Source organism: Typopeltis vanoorti, chromosome 7 (assembly GCF_054136105.1).
Source record: "Typopeltis vanoorti isolate ZY-2024b chromosome 7, IOZ_Tvanoo_1.0, whole genome shotgun sequence".
Classification (NCBI taxonomy): domain Eukaryota; kingdom Metazoa; phylum Arthropoda; class Arachnida; order Uropygi; family Thelyphonidae; genus Typopeltis; species Typopeltis vanoorti.
The window spans coordinates 95,443,733-95,460,791 of record NC_143555.1 but is presented as its reverse complement, the minus strand read 5'-3'; the positions used below and the strand labels follow the sequence as shown (position 1 = coordinate 95,460,791).

General features: G+C 36.9%; 1 protein-coding gene across 2 annotated transcripts in view; it reads left to right on the top strand.

The window, feature by feature from the left end:
- Positions 1–17,059, top strand: part of LOC150104880 (chromosome-associated kinesin KIF4-like) — a 282,861-nt gene that overhangs the window by 34,617 nt on the left and 231,185 nt on the right. For both annotated transcript variants that reach the window (XM_090396035.1, XM_090396036.1), the window contains exon 4: positions 5,081–5,164. In XM_090396035.1, the coding sequence (XP_090252161.1) occupies positions 5,081–5,164 (84 nt within the window). The remainder of the gene's footprint in view (positions 1–5,080; positions 5,165–17,059) is intronic.

The window sequence follows — 17,059 nt, the reverse complement described above, 5'->3', positions numbered from 1 at the left end:
GAAAAAAATTAAGTTATATTTATAAGATTTTTGCTCATTAAAAAAATAAATTATGCTTAACAAGAAATTCTTTTTTATTCTATGCACAAGCTTAAGCAAAGAAAAATTTTCACATGAAGTATCTTCACAACAAGACTAATTGTTCATGGAAGCAATTGACTTAAGGTTGTTGCTGCCATCCCATACTGCATAATGCCCTTTCTTTCAGATGTGTGTATATTTACATTATCGATACAAAATGAAAATCGGAAAACTCGCATACAAAGATTATTTAATAGTATAATTTTCGCCTGTGTGTCACAGGCATCTTCAGTACATATTAAGCTCAAATTAAACAATAACTGACAATTCCAAAAAGCTCTACCTAAGTAGCTGGTGTAAGATAACTAAAAAGGTCAATAAATTTCCTAACAAAAAAAAAAAAAAAAACTATACAATAAAAGGTTAGGAAAGATTAGCTGATTTGTAAAGTACTATCTACCATAAAGGGGATAGACGTAAGCTGTCGGATCTGTTTAAGTTAGGAGAATGAAGTAAAGTTTCACATGTTTCTTTATAAAGGCGTTCCACGAGGAACCAACTTTTGTGAAGGACTTGTCTTTCTTCAATGAACTCTATGTCTAGTGAAGATGGCATGTTCTGCAAGTCCAGACTTTTCAGGTTTAAAGTATTCAATATAAGATTGGTGTTCTTCTAGCCGAATAGAGGCAGATCTTCCTGTTTGTTCGAAATAAGATAATCCACAAGAGCACGGAATCTGGTAGACACCTGGATAATTAAGACGTGGAAGCTTGTCCTTAGGAGAAGTGAGAAAGGTGGAGATTTTTTTAAACGGCCGAAAGGCAACAAAAATATTCAGTGGTTTTAAAACTTTTGCTATACCTTCACTAATGAGTCACATTAGTGAAACAGTCCTCAGCTGCAGATATTACTTCGTCATTTGTGGTAAATTTTGTTCTTTTGAAGTGTTTCTTTAAATTTGGGAATAAGAAATATATAGAAATATGAGGAGCATGAATTGGGGGACCAGGTCCCCCAATTCATGCTTCTCAATGGCAAATAGAGTGGGTGAGGCTGACATTGACAACCCAAGTTGTGTATTGTCTGTTTGGTTTCATGAACAGTATGAGCAGGTGCATTGTCCTACCAAAGCAACACACCTCTGCTCAGTTTCCTGCAGCATTTTTCCTTCAGTACCTCTTTAGTTCTTTCAGAGCTGTTGAATAAACTACTGCTGTAACAGTTTACCTTTTTTGAGGTACTTTGGATTACTCCACTCCATTGACTGTTGTTTGGTCTCTGGATCATAGTGATAAAACCATGTTTCATCAATGGTCATAATACAATCCAAAAAATTTGCACATGATTTCTCAAAATGACCCAAAAATCCCTTAAGATGATGGCATACATTCTCTCTTTTAGTCAGCATTCAAATGTTTTGGGGCCCATTTCACTGAGAACTTCTGCATGTCCAGATGTTAGTGACAATGATCCCAACTCATTCCCTGGATATCCCCCAGACTATTTGCAATGTTTTTGGCTGTTATTTGTCTATCATCAAGGATCATGGCATGCACTGCATCGAAGTTTTCAGGTGTGATCTTTGTGGAATCTCTTCCTGACTTGGAGGCATCTGTTGTCTCAGGATACCCAGTTTTAAGCTTGGCCACCCATTTGGCAACCATTGGATATGCTGGGGCACAGTCCCCCCCTAAAGTCTCAACAAAGTTTGGTGAATCTCAGTTGTGGAATTTTCTTGATGTGGAATTTAATGACAGCCTCTGTCATCTCTGTGTCTTCGAATTTCTTCCAAGCCTCTGACATGTCTTATATATCCTAAAAAAAAAAAGGGGGTGAGGGGGGGGCAGATTATTATTAATTTGATGAAACATCGGTTTTCAGATATGTTCTTTTTTGTGGTTATATCAGTTCATTTTTGTTATCACTATCCCATTTGGGTGATTAACAGAACTTTTCACCCCCCCCCTTCATAGAACCGAGATGATTTGTGAAGTCAACTGCCTCTATTATGCAATTAGGCTGAGCATGAAGATCTTCATTTGCAAGTTTGTTTGCTCTCACTTGAGATAAAAACAAAAATGTAATTTATTATTAGTATGATTTACTTTCTGATCCAGCAAGGAAAAAAAAAGTATTTCTAATCCAAAGTATTTTAATAAAACAATGAAAAACCAGTCAGTTATATGTGGAAATGTCTTTCACAATTGATTTAGCTCTCAATATTATCATGGTTCTAGTTACCACTGATTAGATCTCAGTGAAGATCAAAATTGGTTTCAGTACTGGAGCACTTTGATATGAAGTCAACTGATTAGTTGTGTGACAGTTATTAGTCTGTGATTAGTCTGTGACAGGATGATTCCACACCCACTTCATCATACACTTAAAGATGTATTCAACACATCAAAAATTAATGAAAGGGGGACAGTGGAAAATTAAATATGAGTCTGGAGCTCTTTTTAGTTTCAGCACAAATGTAAGCATGCAAAGCAGATAAATGCAACTTGATGAATCACATGATTGTAAACAACCAGAATCATATACAAAACATGCCTAGTTGCATTTAGACTAATAGCTTCTCTTGAGGACATGTTTCTCTAAGGTAAGGAACTAGAAAATATTTAAAGCACTGGGGGGGGGGGGGAAGAGTTCTGTGGTGTCATCTGCAAAAAAACAATTAAGATGTGCTACGAAGAAAAAATTGTATTCTGTAATATAACAAATATCCTGGTACTGCTGACAGAGAAACTAGATTGCTACAAGATTTTTGAGGCCTTTTTTTTTTAAGTGGAGACATTTAGGTTTTATGAGATTCAATTTTCACAAAAAAATGTTATGACATAGACTGGCAACAAATTGCTGAGGGGGGGGGGAGCCTATTATAAAGCTTAATTCAATAAACCATTTATTGTTTTCAAAAACTTGTAGGTCTAGTAGTGGAACAGTATCTAAATGACACGTAAAGAATTTGTCAGTTACTGGTGATGTCATTAAACAGAAGTTAGCTAAGGAAATCAAAGATTCTAGCAAGTCTTCTTTTAGATGCTTCTTCAGACATTTCAAATCAGGAGAAACTCATCCATTATATGAGATTCTGAAATAAAAATTGGAAGAAGAATCTGTTTACATACTTCCTCTCCAAAACTCAGCTGCAGTGTATTTTGATAGATATCTATCACCATTCCATATATCTGGGGCAAATACAAAAAGCTCACAAAAATCCTAAAAAAATATGACCTGACTACCTGTTACAAACCACATAAGAAATTGGCATCCCTTATCTGCTCCACCAAAGACCAGCCACTTCCCCTAGGCCTACCTGGAGTATACTAGGTCCCTTGCAGCTGTGAACTGTCCTACTATGGCCAAACAGGCAGGAGAGCTAATATCAGGATATCCAAACACAAAGACTACATCTGGTTTCACCAATACAGGCACTCATGACTTGCGGACCATGCACTAGATACCCACCACAGAATACGCTGGAAGAAAGCCACTTTACTACACCGTAACAAATATAAATATGAAAGATTGTTCCTGGAATCAGCCTCAGCTCTAAAAAACTTCCCAAATCTCAACAAATGTGGGTGCATGAGACTGTCCCAAATTTGGGAAGCTTGTATCTTTAGGACATCAGCCCAACAGCCAAGACAACCCAATTTAGCCCACTAGATGGCACCTTTAGGACTCTAGGACCAACACCAGTTGCCTTCTTCAGCCTCATTTGCTCATTGTATTGCCCGCGTGCACATATCATAGTTTTATGTTCCCAGAAGATGGCGATGTAACATTGCCTAAATATTGGAAGGTATTGATTAAAGTTTTTTAATTAATATTTTAGTATACATTGTCATTTCCTGAAAAAATTTAGTCGTGTAACCAATGCGTAAGTTTATCTACAAGAATTCTCTCATCTGATTTTGCCATGCTGGTCATTTTTCTCTGTATATACCCTCCACAACATTTCTTTTTTTGCACCTCATGCTTAATAATACCAATCATCCAATTAACCTTCCTGACCTTGGGTGTATATAGGGTGATATTGCTTCCTCCAGATGTTCTTTGACTATTCCCCATGCACTGTGAACATCCTTCCCTTGCAGATCCATATGCCACGATACTGCTTCAAGCTGCTTTCTAAGCGTATCATAATCACCTGTCTTGTAGTTCCACATATATACCCCTTCTTAACTGGAATTTCCACATGTTTTGCTACCTCCCAAGGCAAGATCACAATCACTTAATCCAATTGGAGGCAATAACCACCTTATAGTTACATTGCATTTAATTGTTTGTCCAGTGGCTAGAAGAAACATGCTTTGAATGTGCCGTACTCTGTTACAGAACAAATAAATAATATTCATGCATAAGGAAATAGTATTAGCAACTTCACCAAAAATCACATGGCAGGAAGTACATAAATTCCATTTCTTTTCTGCCATATGTTCTTTCCTCCTTCCAGTCTGTATCTCTGCAGTTGAAGTCCTCCCATTAATAATTTGTATCTATATATGTACCTTATCATATGTCTGACCTGTAATCATTTCATGTGTATTCCATTTCAGGACTTACTATAGTCATGGAATTTTATTTTTTTTACCTCTTCAAGTTTTTTATCTCTTGAAGTTGCTTTTGTTGTATCATTTAAAATATTGACCTTTTTTGTGGGATTGTTGACAGATGAACAAAGTTCACAACAGTTACACTGATTACAGCGTTGTCTTTGTTTTTTGTAATTTCTCAATCATTTTTGAAATTGGCATGTAAAAACCAAAAAAAAAAAAAAAAAAATGTAAGCTCAGCCTTCTAGAAATAGTTCTAAAAATGTATCTCCACAAAAACCTATACAACAAGTCCTTATCCTAAGTTGGAACCCAGACCTTTCCAACTGAAAGATATATGGCTCTTCAGTATTAAATGAATTAGACATGTTGCAAAGATGCAATTAGTGTAAACCACTACTATTAAATTTGTGTGTGTTGTAGTAGTGGTAGTAATAGCTTACATGCTAGAATATTTCTATTTGGCTGTAACAAAGTTTTATTCTTTATTATTTTAGATTTACAAAGAAGATGTATTTGATCTACTTTGCAAAAGTAAAGAACCAATGTCTATTCGTGAAGATTGTCATGGTGGGATTCAGGTATGTGAATAAAAACTTATTATTCATGAAGAGTAATACTTTATAACCTGACCAGAGAATTTGAGACTGGGTTGATTTGGTACCCAGACTCCCTAGAATTCACAGTAAAACATGCCTTGAATGTGCTATATTCTGTTACAGAACAAATAAATAATATTCACACATTGAAGAAATGGTATTAGCAACTTCATTAAAGTTTTTTTTTTTTTTTTTTTTTGTGCATTAATCGTAGTCTTCAGGTCCTACTGACAATGTTTGGCATCAAACATGTAACTCAAAAAGTTCTAGTTGAAAATTATGATCAGGAAAAGAAAACGTTTGAGTCCATTTCATAGAAGTTGGAAGACAGTTATGGAAATCTCACTGCAGATTTAATTATAGAACAGGAAGTATCCACACATCTATGGGAACAATGCCTTATCAGCAACAGCAGCAGCTTTATTGTTTCAAAATAGAATAATACAATATGAACCTCTCATTTCAGAAAAGAATAGGAATGTATAGTTACAGTATTATCCATTCCTATTCTTTGTTACAAAATCCTGATTTACCTACTTCTGCTATGTTACAAAGCAAGAGTATGTTGTCTATATCCTGAAGCAATGTACTCTTCGTGTATCGGAAATCTTTGAGTTGACCATTAATTGTAGCATGGTGGTTTGAGGAATGTTTTAATGCAAAAGAAGTCATTGATAACAATCTTTATCGAAAAATGCTACACAATTGATCGTTGTTGTTGTTGGCTAAGTAACACTTACCATTGGGTTAACTTTTTCCAGAAAATGGCGATTCATTTTGAGATGACAGTGCTACAGTTCACAAGGCTCAACAGAAGGTTTGTTGAATTATTTGGAAGTTGAGGAGACTACACATGTGGGATGCCTTTTCTTTCTTGTTAGATTACAGGACTGTTTCTGTAATATTGAAGTTGAAGATTGACAAATAGATCAAGCTTTAGGAAACATCTTGAGGCTTGGCATATTTCATTCAGTATTGTACGATTTTCCAAATGAAGAGGAAGAGTAGGAGTTAAGTAGAGTGTATTGTCATCAGAAAACTAGAAATAGGATTTGAGCTCAGTAAAAGAAGGTAATTTATGTGTAGGAAAGTATGGGCCAAAGTACAAAATTGGGTGTTCTGGCATTGTTGGGGAACTGAAAAGATCAGTCATCATCTGACATTTAGTATGATCCGAGAATAAATTAGCCTCTCAATTACAAGGAGAAGCAGAGCACACAAGATGGCAATTTGCTGAGTAGGCCTCTGTGCCAGATATAATCAAATGTCTTGGAAATGTCAAGCATGCACAAGTTTCTCCAAACAGCTATATGTGCAAAGATGAGTGATGGGAACTAGATCTACTGTGCATCAGGAGAGATGGAATACATATTGAATCCATTGTTGCAATTAATTGGTAGGCATTGAAGAATTTGATTGTTGCCCTTCATTATTTTTGAGAGAACTGAAGTGAAGACATCAGGACAGTACTTCGATTTTTGTTTTTTTGTTTTATTTATATATATATATATATATATATATATATAAATATTTGTTTATTCTATACACGAGAAGTACAAGAACATATAGCACATCAATGCAATGTGTGAGGTACATATAAGGGTTGGGGAAAGAAGAAACCTATTGACATTCTGAAAGCGCTGTTGTAAGTTGAAATTGTTGGAAAACATAGCATGGAGAAGGCTGTTCTAGAGGACAGAGGTAGATAGAATAAATGAGGAAAAGGAGAAGCAGGCATGCTTTTTGTACTTGTACTGTAAATGGATGTTGGAGAGCTGCTGCTGTTTTAACAGGCCTAACAGCAAATGGAGGAATGATGTTTGCCAATTCACTGGAGCAGGGACTTTGAAGTACCTGTAGAAGAGACAGAGAGCTGAAACATTGCATCTGTAAGATAGAGGGTGAAGTGAGTCTGTGAGGGAAGGAATTGTTCTCCTCTGGACAGCATCAAGAATGTTTAAGGAAGTTTTAGGTTCACCACCCCAAATGTGTAAACAGTATTCTAAAGATGGGTGGATTTGGTATTTATATAGGGTTAGTAATTGGGTGGGTGTAAAATAGCTTCTTGAATGGAAAAGAATGTCTAGTTTTTTATTTTTGAGAGAACTTTTGATTTTATGTTTTAACTATTGATGTAATGCATTTATGCCAAGGGAGATTGGAGGTAAATGTCAGTTTAAGGAGAGATAGTTCATCCTGTCTGGTGATGTGTATATTACTGAGGATGGGTGCTGGTTGCAGATTTTGATGTAAGGGATGTCTGGGAAGTATGTGGTTTATCAAAAGAGTAGGATGAATGGCGAATGTTATTGTTGACAAAACTGTAGTGATTGAAAGTAAGTCATTTATGAATAAGAGAAAAGGGAGCCCTCAGGCACTCCTGCATTGGTGATAAAGCTTGAAAAGAGGGTGCCATCCTCCATGATATGCAGTGAACTACCAGAGAGAAAAACTGCTATTTAGTTATAGAGGATGGCAGGTAGACCAAAGGAGAACAGTTTACAAAGCAGGCCTTGATGCAAATAAAAACCTTGGAAATGTCAAAGGCGACAGCATACATTTCTCTGAACCTTTCCGTGGCATATGTCCAGTGGTGAGTGATGTAGACTAAGATATCAGCAGTGGATCTGGATTGGCAGAATCCATACAGAATCCATCTGGTGGTCACTGATTAAGGAATGTCTACAAGAGAGAGAGAGAGAGGAGAAGGGGTGAAAATGCAAAAAGGTAGAAGTTGTGCTGCCTAAGCTGTGGAAAGGAATAACAGAAGGTATAACTGCTGTTTAAGCAGAAGGTGGGTTTTTGTATTTTGTCCTTTCAGGCTCAAGTTCTGTTGATTTTTGCAGCTGTTGTGAGCTTTAATGTAGGCTGAGAGTGAGGCTAGAGCTGGTCTCTCAAATCACTTGATATGTTTTTTTTTTTTTTTTTTTTTTTTTTTTTTTTTTTTCAATTAGTTATCTGTAGATTTTGAGTGAAATTAGCATGAAGCATTCTTTATAGCAAGAATTATATTGGTGATCTGGTAGTAACATGTTTTATCTGGGAGATGAAAACAGTAATCTGACCATGAGAAAAAGTAGAAATATAGAACCTTCAATCTACTTGACATAGTTGTAGTGCCAATAGATTAGAGACCAGAAGTGCCTGAAAGAAGGATTCAATAGAAAATAAAACTTAGATCAGATTTCCATTTTAGTTACCAAGATCAGAACTGGCATCTAATTGTTATATCTCTGTTAAATAGATTTTTACTCTGAGTGTTTATTAATTACACAGAGGTTCAATTCCGATTGGTGCAATGACTTTAACTATTTCTTTTAGATCCAGAAAATTATTGGCTCAAGACCAAATAAAAAAATATATACATTTAATGAAACTAAAACATTATATATATTTAAATAAAATTACATAATTATAAAATTAACTGGATCCAAGGCCTAAAATAAATTTAATTTTAGATATTTTCTTATCCAAAATGTTAAAATTATTCTCTGACTCATTTTATTATTGGATTGTTTGACACATACTTAATCACATCTACCAGCTAAACACCTTGGTTTCACAACAACAAAATGTTCATCAGAGTCAGTTTCCTTGTTAGACCCTATTTTTATATTTTCAGAAAGTGTTCACTTTCCGAAAATATAAAAATTTCTTCTTTTCCATGGGATACTTTTATCTCCCTTATGTAGCACACAATGTTATTCCTCCTCTCTCACTGAAGTATAAATATTCTTACCTCTTGCAGTTCTATTTGACACAATTTTTGTACCAGAGAAAAAAAATTTCTTATACTACTTCATAAACAACATATCTAAGTTGAGCTATTCATGTTAAGCCACTTGGCAGTTTCAAATTTCACCAATTGCTTTTTCCATAGTAATCTGGTTCCTTAAGACACAAGATGAAATTTTCTATTCAGCATTTCCTCGAACATTCAATTAGAACGTCGACTGCAATATTTTCTTTTATTTACTAAATACTTGTTCACAGTCTCAACTCCTCGAGTTTAAAGACTCACAGTTGTATGATTCCTTTTCGGAATCTTCTATTAATATTCTCCCAAATGTCATATAAAACTAAACTTCCCCTAAGAACAAAATTTCTCTACTCTGCATTCTTAAACTTCCATTAGCTCTTTCTCTCTTGTTTTCTTCATTACCTTGATGCTGAATGCTCTCTCTGTCAGCTGTCAATTATGCATCAATCTCCTCTGTGAGCATGCACACTCCATGTAAATTGCAAGCAAGAAGTTATGTATAATGGTTGACACATCTCATTAGCACAAATGGAATGTCTTCACAAAACACAACAAATATCTCAACACTTAACAAATTTTCGAATTACATTAAAGAAGGCCCAAATTATCAAAATCTACTAAGTACATCAGAATTTCAAATGCTTTACATTTCATTTTTACAATAATATATCAATAATGGGCACATTGCAAGTGCCGATATACGTGTTACAAAACCAAAACTAATAATAATAATAAAATAGGCAGAATCATTGAAAATGTCAACTGTGTTGTGAATGGAGACCTGTGGATAAGTGCCTTAGACGATAGAAATACAAGATCTGATAATGTTGGAGTCTTGACAAGCAACAGACTGATTTGGAGGAAATTTGTAGATAGGAAGTTAGTAATGATGTAATTTTTTCATGTAGTACTATCATATCCTGTACACCCCTTGAGGGTACATGGTAGGAATTTGATGATGATGATTATTTTTACATAATGATATCCACTTAACTGAGCCCTTAAAAATTATATTTATGAATGTTGAGGAGGAGTGGAAGCTGTTCAGAACAGCTGTCACTGCCTCTGCACTCTCATGCTGTGGCAGAAAGTGGCTCGGCGTGGCAACGGGCAGTGAGAAAAGGACACCTTGGTGGAACTAAGAAGTCCAAAAAAACTGTCTGGGCAAAAAAGGAGTCCTACCTAACATGGCTTAGGGTCAGGTCACCTGAGATGCGTTTGCGGTATGCTGAGGCAGTAAAGACAGCAAAGCAGAAGGCTTGGGAATCCTTTGGAGAAAGATTAGACTCATCCTATGCAAATGCAAACAAAGTATTCTGGCAGACCATCTGCCACCTTCGAGGGAGGAAATCGTGCACAGCAAGGGCAATTAAGGCCTCTGATGGTGCACTTTTAACAACCCAGAAGGATATCCTCTACAGATGGAGGGAATACTTCGACATCCAAGAGGCGCAGATTGGGTCAATGACTAGTCTCACAGCAGAAGAAGTCCATTTAGCAATAAAATCACTAAAATTGGGCAAGGTGATGATGAAATTCGGCCCAAAAATGCTAATATCCTTAAATCGAGACGGTGTTCTCTGGCTGACTCGAGTGTGTCAGGCTGCTTGGATATCTGGGCGAGCACCAAAGCAATGGCAGACAGGCATAATAATACCAGTCTTTAAGAAGGGAGACCAGAAGGATTGCAGTAACTATCGTGGTATCTCTCTGCTCAGCCTGCCTGGGAAAGTGTATGCTAAGTGCTTGGAAAGACGGTGCAGGAGCATAGTTGAGTCAAAGTTCCAGGAAAAACAATGTGGCTCTTGTCCTGGTAGAAGCACAACTGACCAAATCTTCACTTTAAGGCAAGTCTTTGAGAAATCTTGGGAATATGCCAAGAATGTCTACACATGTTTTGTGGACTTGGAGAAGGCATATGACCTGGTTCCTCGGGATAAGCTTTTGGCAAGTAGTACAGGAGTATGAAGTGGATGGCCAACTATTAGCTGCCATCAAGTCCCTGTATGAATGCCCAGAGTTTTGTGTCAGGGTAAACAGCACAAAGTCTGAACCTTTCACAGTCTCCTTTGGCCTCTGCCAAGGGTGTGTTCTGTCACCCCTCCTTTTCATAATATTTATGGACTGGTTGATAGGCACAGCCAAGGCAGTGAGTGTGTCAGAATTGGAAGATGTAACATTGGATGTCTGCTTTTTGCAGATGACCTAGTTCTGCTTAGCTCTTCCACAGATGACCTCCAGCGGACCCTGGATAGGTTTGTAGCTGTTTGTGCAGACGCTGGAATGAAGATCAGTGTGGCCAAAACTGAAAAAACATTTGTGGTCTCAAGACAACCATCCCAGTGCACTCTACATGTAAGTGGAGTCCCAATGAAGCAGGTGGAGAAGTTTAAATACCTTGGGTCCATATTCACGAATGATGGAAAATGGGACGTAGAGCTAGATACTCGAATTGGCTTAGCAAGTTCAATATTGCAGGAGCTTGGCCTTTCGGTAGTTTTGAAGCAGGAGTTAAGCCAGAAAGCAAAGCTGGCTGTCTTCAGTACAGTCTGTGTCCCCATCCTCACCTATGGTCATGAGAGTTGGGTAATGACCGAAAGAATGCAGACACGAATCCAAGCGGCTGAAATGAGGTTCCTTCGAGGGATTGCGGGGCTGACAAGACTCGACAGAGTCAGAAGCTCTGCAATTCGGGAAACCCTCAATACTCAACCGCTGCTTCTCTGTGTTGAGAGATCACAGTTACGTTGGTACAGGCACCTGGTCAGAATGCCACAAGAAAGGCTCCCTCAGCATGCCCTCTTTGCCAAGCCAGAGGGTGGGAGGCCACGTGGAAAGCCAAGGACTCACTAGATAGATTATATCCAAAACCTTGGGTGGACACGTTTGGGAATCCCACCAGAACACCTGAGCTTGGTGGCAGAGGATCGTAACCATTGGAAGTTCCTCTTGCAGCTGTTGCCCCCACAACCCAATTAGGAAAGGTGGGTCTTGAAGATGTATGTATGTATTATTTTTACATAATGATATCCACTTAACTGAGCCCTTAAAAATGATATTGATCATCTCTACTATTTGATAAACTTATTTCTTCCCTAACTCCTTGATCCATATTTGAAATTAGTTTTGGCTGATTTGTATCTTGAACCATGTGGTATTGTTTATCTGGCTCCCATCATACTAGCCTTGCTTATTCTGTTCTCCATTTTTATGTTTAATTTTCATATTTATTAATAATTGTACCTAAGTAGCCAAAGCATGTGATTTATCATCATCAGTTTCCTGATATGTATCCCCAAGGCATGTTCAGGTTGCTATGAGAGCACTATATGATAAGTTTATATTATTATTAACTTCCTATCAACAATTTTCCTCCAAATCACTCTGTTACTTGTGAACATTCCAATATTGTCATATCTAACATTTCGTGCTTCTAAGGCACTTCTGATTGAATCAATCCACCTAAACATTGGTCTTCTTCCAGGTCTCTTTCCTGCCATCTTGGCATTATCTGTTTTGCTAACCTCATCATCATCATCATCAAATTAATGCCATGTACCCTCAAGGGGTGTACAGGATATGACAGTACTACATGAAAAAATTACATCATTACTAACTTCCTGTCTACAATTTTCCTCCAAATCAGTCTGTTACTTGTCAAGATTCCAACATTATCAGATCTTATATTTCTATTGTCTAAGGCACTTTGTACCGTATCAATCCACCTATATCTTGGTCTTCCTCTGGGTCGTTTTCCTGCCAACCTGGCAGAGAACACTTGTTTTGCTAATCTTTCCTCTCCCATTCTATTTAAGTGACCATACCACCTGAGATTAGCTCTGCTAACGCATTCCTGGATGCTGACAATGTCAAGTTCTTTCCTAATATCCTCATTTTTAATATGATATTGCCATTGATGCCATCTGTTCACGCCTCTAATCTTTCTCAGGACTCTCATATCTGCGGTCTCTAGTCTTTGGTCAAGTGTTTTACTTCTGACCCAGCTCTCAGATCCATAAGTTTAAACTGGTTTGAACACTGTCTTGTATACAGCTAATTTAGCGTTCCAACTAATTTCTCTCTTATTCCATATGAATTTATTCAATTGACTTCCCACCATACCAGCTTTGCTGATTCTGTTGTATATTTCTATATTTAATTTACCATCTTCACTAAAAATCGTGCCTAAGTAGCTGAAATGTTTTACTTGTTCCACAGGTTCTCGGTTCACAATGCAGTTGACATTTTCAACGATTATGCCTATTTTCATTCTCTTTGTCTTTTTATTGCTGACCTTCATACCATATCTATTACAACAGTTATTCAATTTGGTCAGAGAATCTTGCAGACTTGTAGCGGATTTATTTAGAAGTATAACATCATCCGCATAAAGCAAAGAGCTGACATTAACATCTCCAATTTTGATATCAGGTTTAATACCACTTTCCTTCATAATGTGATCCATATAGATAATGAATAACAGAGGGGATAATGTACATCCTTGTCTCACACCACATTTAACATTAAACCATCTTCCTGTACTTCCTTCAATTCTAACTGCTGACTTACAACTCAAATAAAGACTAAGTATTGCTTGATATAATGCCCCATTAACACCATATAACTGCAGCGTATTGAATAGCTTCTCTCTTGGCACCTTGTCATATGTCTTTTCTAGTCTGGTCGAGATGTCTGGACACGATGTAAGGGTAGTACTGCCCATAACCAGTACAAAGATTAATTTTTTAAAAAATAATAATAATAAAATAACCAGTAGTGTACCTCGGGGTTCAGTATTGCTTGATATAATGCCCCATTGACACCATATAACTGCAGCATATTGAATAGCTTCTCTCTTGGGACCTTGTCATATGCCTTTTCCAAATCGACAAAACTTAAATACAGATCTTTGTTATATTCCCATGCTTTCTCGACTATTTGTCATAAAATGGAGATCTGATCCTGACAGCCTCTATTTGACTGAATCCTGCTTGTTCTTCACCAAGCTTTTCTTCCACAATTCTTCTTAACTGTTTCTCAAGTATACTTGCGTAGATCTTGCCAGGAATACTCAGTAGGGAAATACCTCTGTAATTCTCACATTCAGTTTTATTTCCCTTTTTATATATGGGTACTATGAGAGCTCTACTCCAATCATCGGGAATTCGTCCCTCTGTCCAGGCTTTCTGAACTATGCAGTGCAGCCACTGTAAGACTTTTATACCAACATACTTCAGCATTTCTGGTCGAATATCATCTACTCCTGCTGCCTTTCCACATTTCAAGCCTTTGATGGCTTTTTCTACTTCAAGTATGAATATGTATTCCTGACTGCATGCCTGGTCAGTGTTTTTTATCACTGTGCTGTCATCACTGCTTGTTTCATTTAGCAGTTTTTCAAAGTAATTACTCCATACTTGAAGGATATCTTTTTCTCCTGTTTTCATATCACCTTTATCATCTCTAACTCCTTTTACAGCACTCTTTCCTCCATTCTTAAGCTTTTTCAACAACCTCCAGAATATTTTGCCACCTTCTTGATATTTATTTTCTATATTCTTGCCAAAGTAATCCCATGACTTTTGTTTAGCTAGTTTTACACACTGTGTTTAGCTTTCTTACATTTGTCTCTGTATTCTGTAAGAGTAAAAGCTGACTTATTTGCCAGGAACTTTTGATATGATTTCTTCTTTTCCTTCACTGCCTCTTTAACTTCCTGTGTCCACCAGGGAGTTCTGATTTTTCTATCCTTGCACACAACCTCACCACATGCCTCTCTGGCTGAATCAATCAATGTTTTCTTCAGAGTTTGCCAATGAAACGCTAAAGTTTGGTTCCCATTCTCAAACTCTTTCATTTTCTTTTCAATAATCTTTCTGTATTTTAGTCTACAGTTCACATCTGAGAGCTGCTCAACTTTTATTCGCTTTAAAACTTTCTTACATGTTATTCTTTTCAATATGAAATTCAATTTTATCCTGCTCAAGACTAAATAGTGATCACTTCCAATTTCAAATCCTCTGTACACTCTAGTGTCCTGCACCAGGGAGAAAACATTACTATCAACAATAACATAGTCAATGAGACTTTTCTTATTCCTGGCCTCTTCTCTCCATGTGAATTTGTGCACATTTTTATGTTGGAACATGGTGTTAGTAATAACCAGTCCATGTCCTGAGCAGAAATCCAACAGATATTTGCCATTATTATTAGCTTTGCTCTTTTCTCCAAATTTTCCCAAAATATTTTTGTATGTCTGACAATCATTTCCTACTCTGCTATTTAGATCCCCAACAAGGACCAACTTTTCCTTTTTCATTGTGTCAGTTGCTTTTTCTAAAGCGTCAAAAAATTCCTCCACTTCTACCTTAGTAGAACCTTCTGTGGGACCATAGGCACAAATAAGTCTCATTGTCCAGTTCCCCATTCTGATATTTGCTCACATTACTCTACTTGAGACTGACTGCCATTCAAGAAGATTAGCCTCGTATTTTGTGTTGAATACTATGGCTACTCCTTCTTTTCCTTGATTGTCAATGCCTGAATATGACATTTTGTATTTATTGCTCAGAAAGATCTCACCAGTTTTGGTCTTTTTTGTTTCAGTCACCCCTATTATGTCGATCTGGTACTTATCTAATTCCTCAGCTAGCTCCATTTCTTTGCCATTCAGGCTTCTTACGTTGATAGTACCGATCTTTAACTCTGGTGATGTTGGGTTGGGGTTTGTTTTGAGATTTGTTCCAGTAGCTGACTTTTCGCTGTTCGCCCTGGTTCCCTGCGAAAACAACGGGAGCCTTGTTTAACCGGGCGACGCCCCAGCCGGCATGAAATTTTGTCATGTTGTACCATCATTTTTTATTTTGGTTTAACCAATAATAATACAATTTGGTCGGCTAAATCCCAAATTGCCAGCCCATCCTCGTTCATTCAGTATCAAAGTAGATACCCAACAGAGTGCACCACGAGAAGGTGAGGATTGGACATTAGGTCAAAAGCTCTGGTCGGTTCTCTGCATTCCTTTAAAGGCTATGTGGAGGTCTCTTCTCAGTTATACAGCTTTGACTCTTAAGCACCCCTTTCCTCAACAATTCTATTTAAGTGGCCATGCCACTTTAAATTAACTCTGCCGACATTCTTGAATGCACACAATGTTAAGTTACTCTCTAATATCCTAATTTTTAATATGATTCTTCCATTGATGCCTTGGTTCATTTCCCTAATTTTTCTCATAACCCTCATGTGTGGGGTCTTTGATCAAGTGATTTATTTCTAACCAAACTCTCAGATCCATAACTTTAAACTGGGTTGAACACTCTCTTGTGTATTGCTAGTTTGGTGTTTTGGCTAATTTCTCTTATTCCATATAAATTTATTCAGCTGGCTACCCATTATACTACAAGCTTTGCTTATTCTGTTGTCTATTTCAAGATTTAACCTGCTTTACAGGTTAGATATAAAATCTGTATTCAGAATGCAGCTGAAGTTTTCTGTGCTCCAGCCTATTTTCATAGTTTTGGTCTTTTTATTGCTGATTTTCATGCCAAATTTGTTACAGCTGTTATTCAATTTAGTTAGAGAATCCTGTAGACTTGCACTAGATGTGTTTAGTTAGTACAATATCATCTTCATAAAGCAGAAAGCTAAGTTTGACATCTCCAATTCTAATATCAGGCCTAATGCCACTTTCTTTCATAATATGATCCATAAAGATGATGAATAAGAGTAGAGATGATGTGCATTCTTTTCTTGCCCTTGATTTTACATCAAACCATCTTCCTGTATTTCCTTCAATTCTAACTGCTGACCGACAACTTAAATATAGACTATGTTGCTCTGTATAATGGTCCATTAACCCCATATAACGGCAATTTTTTGAAAAACTTTTGTCATATGTGTTTTCCAGATCTACAAAACTTAAGTACAGATCTTTGTCATGTTCCAATGATTTCTCAACTGTTTGTCTTATAGAAAAAATTTGTCTTGATAACCTCTATTTGGTCTGAACCTAGCTTGTTCCTGTCCAAGTTTCTCTTCCACAGTCTTTCTCAACCTCTTCAAGTATGCTTGCATAAATCTTATTTCGAACACTTAGCAGAGAAATTTCTCTATTATTC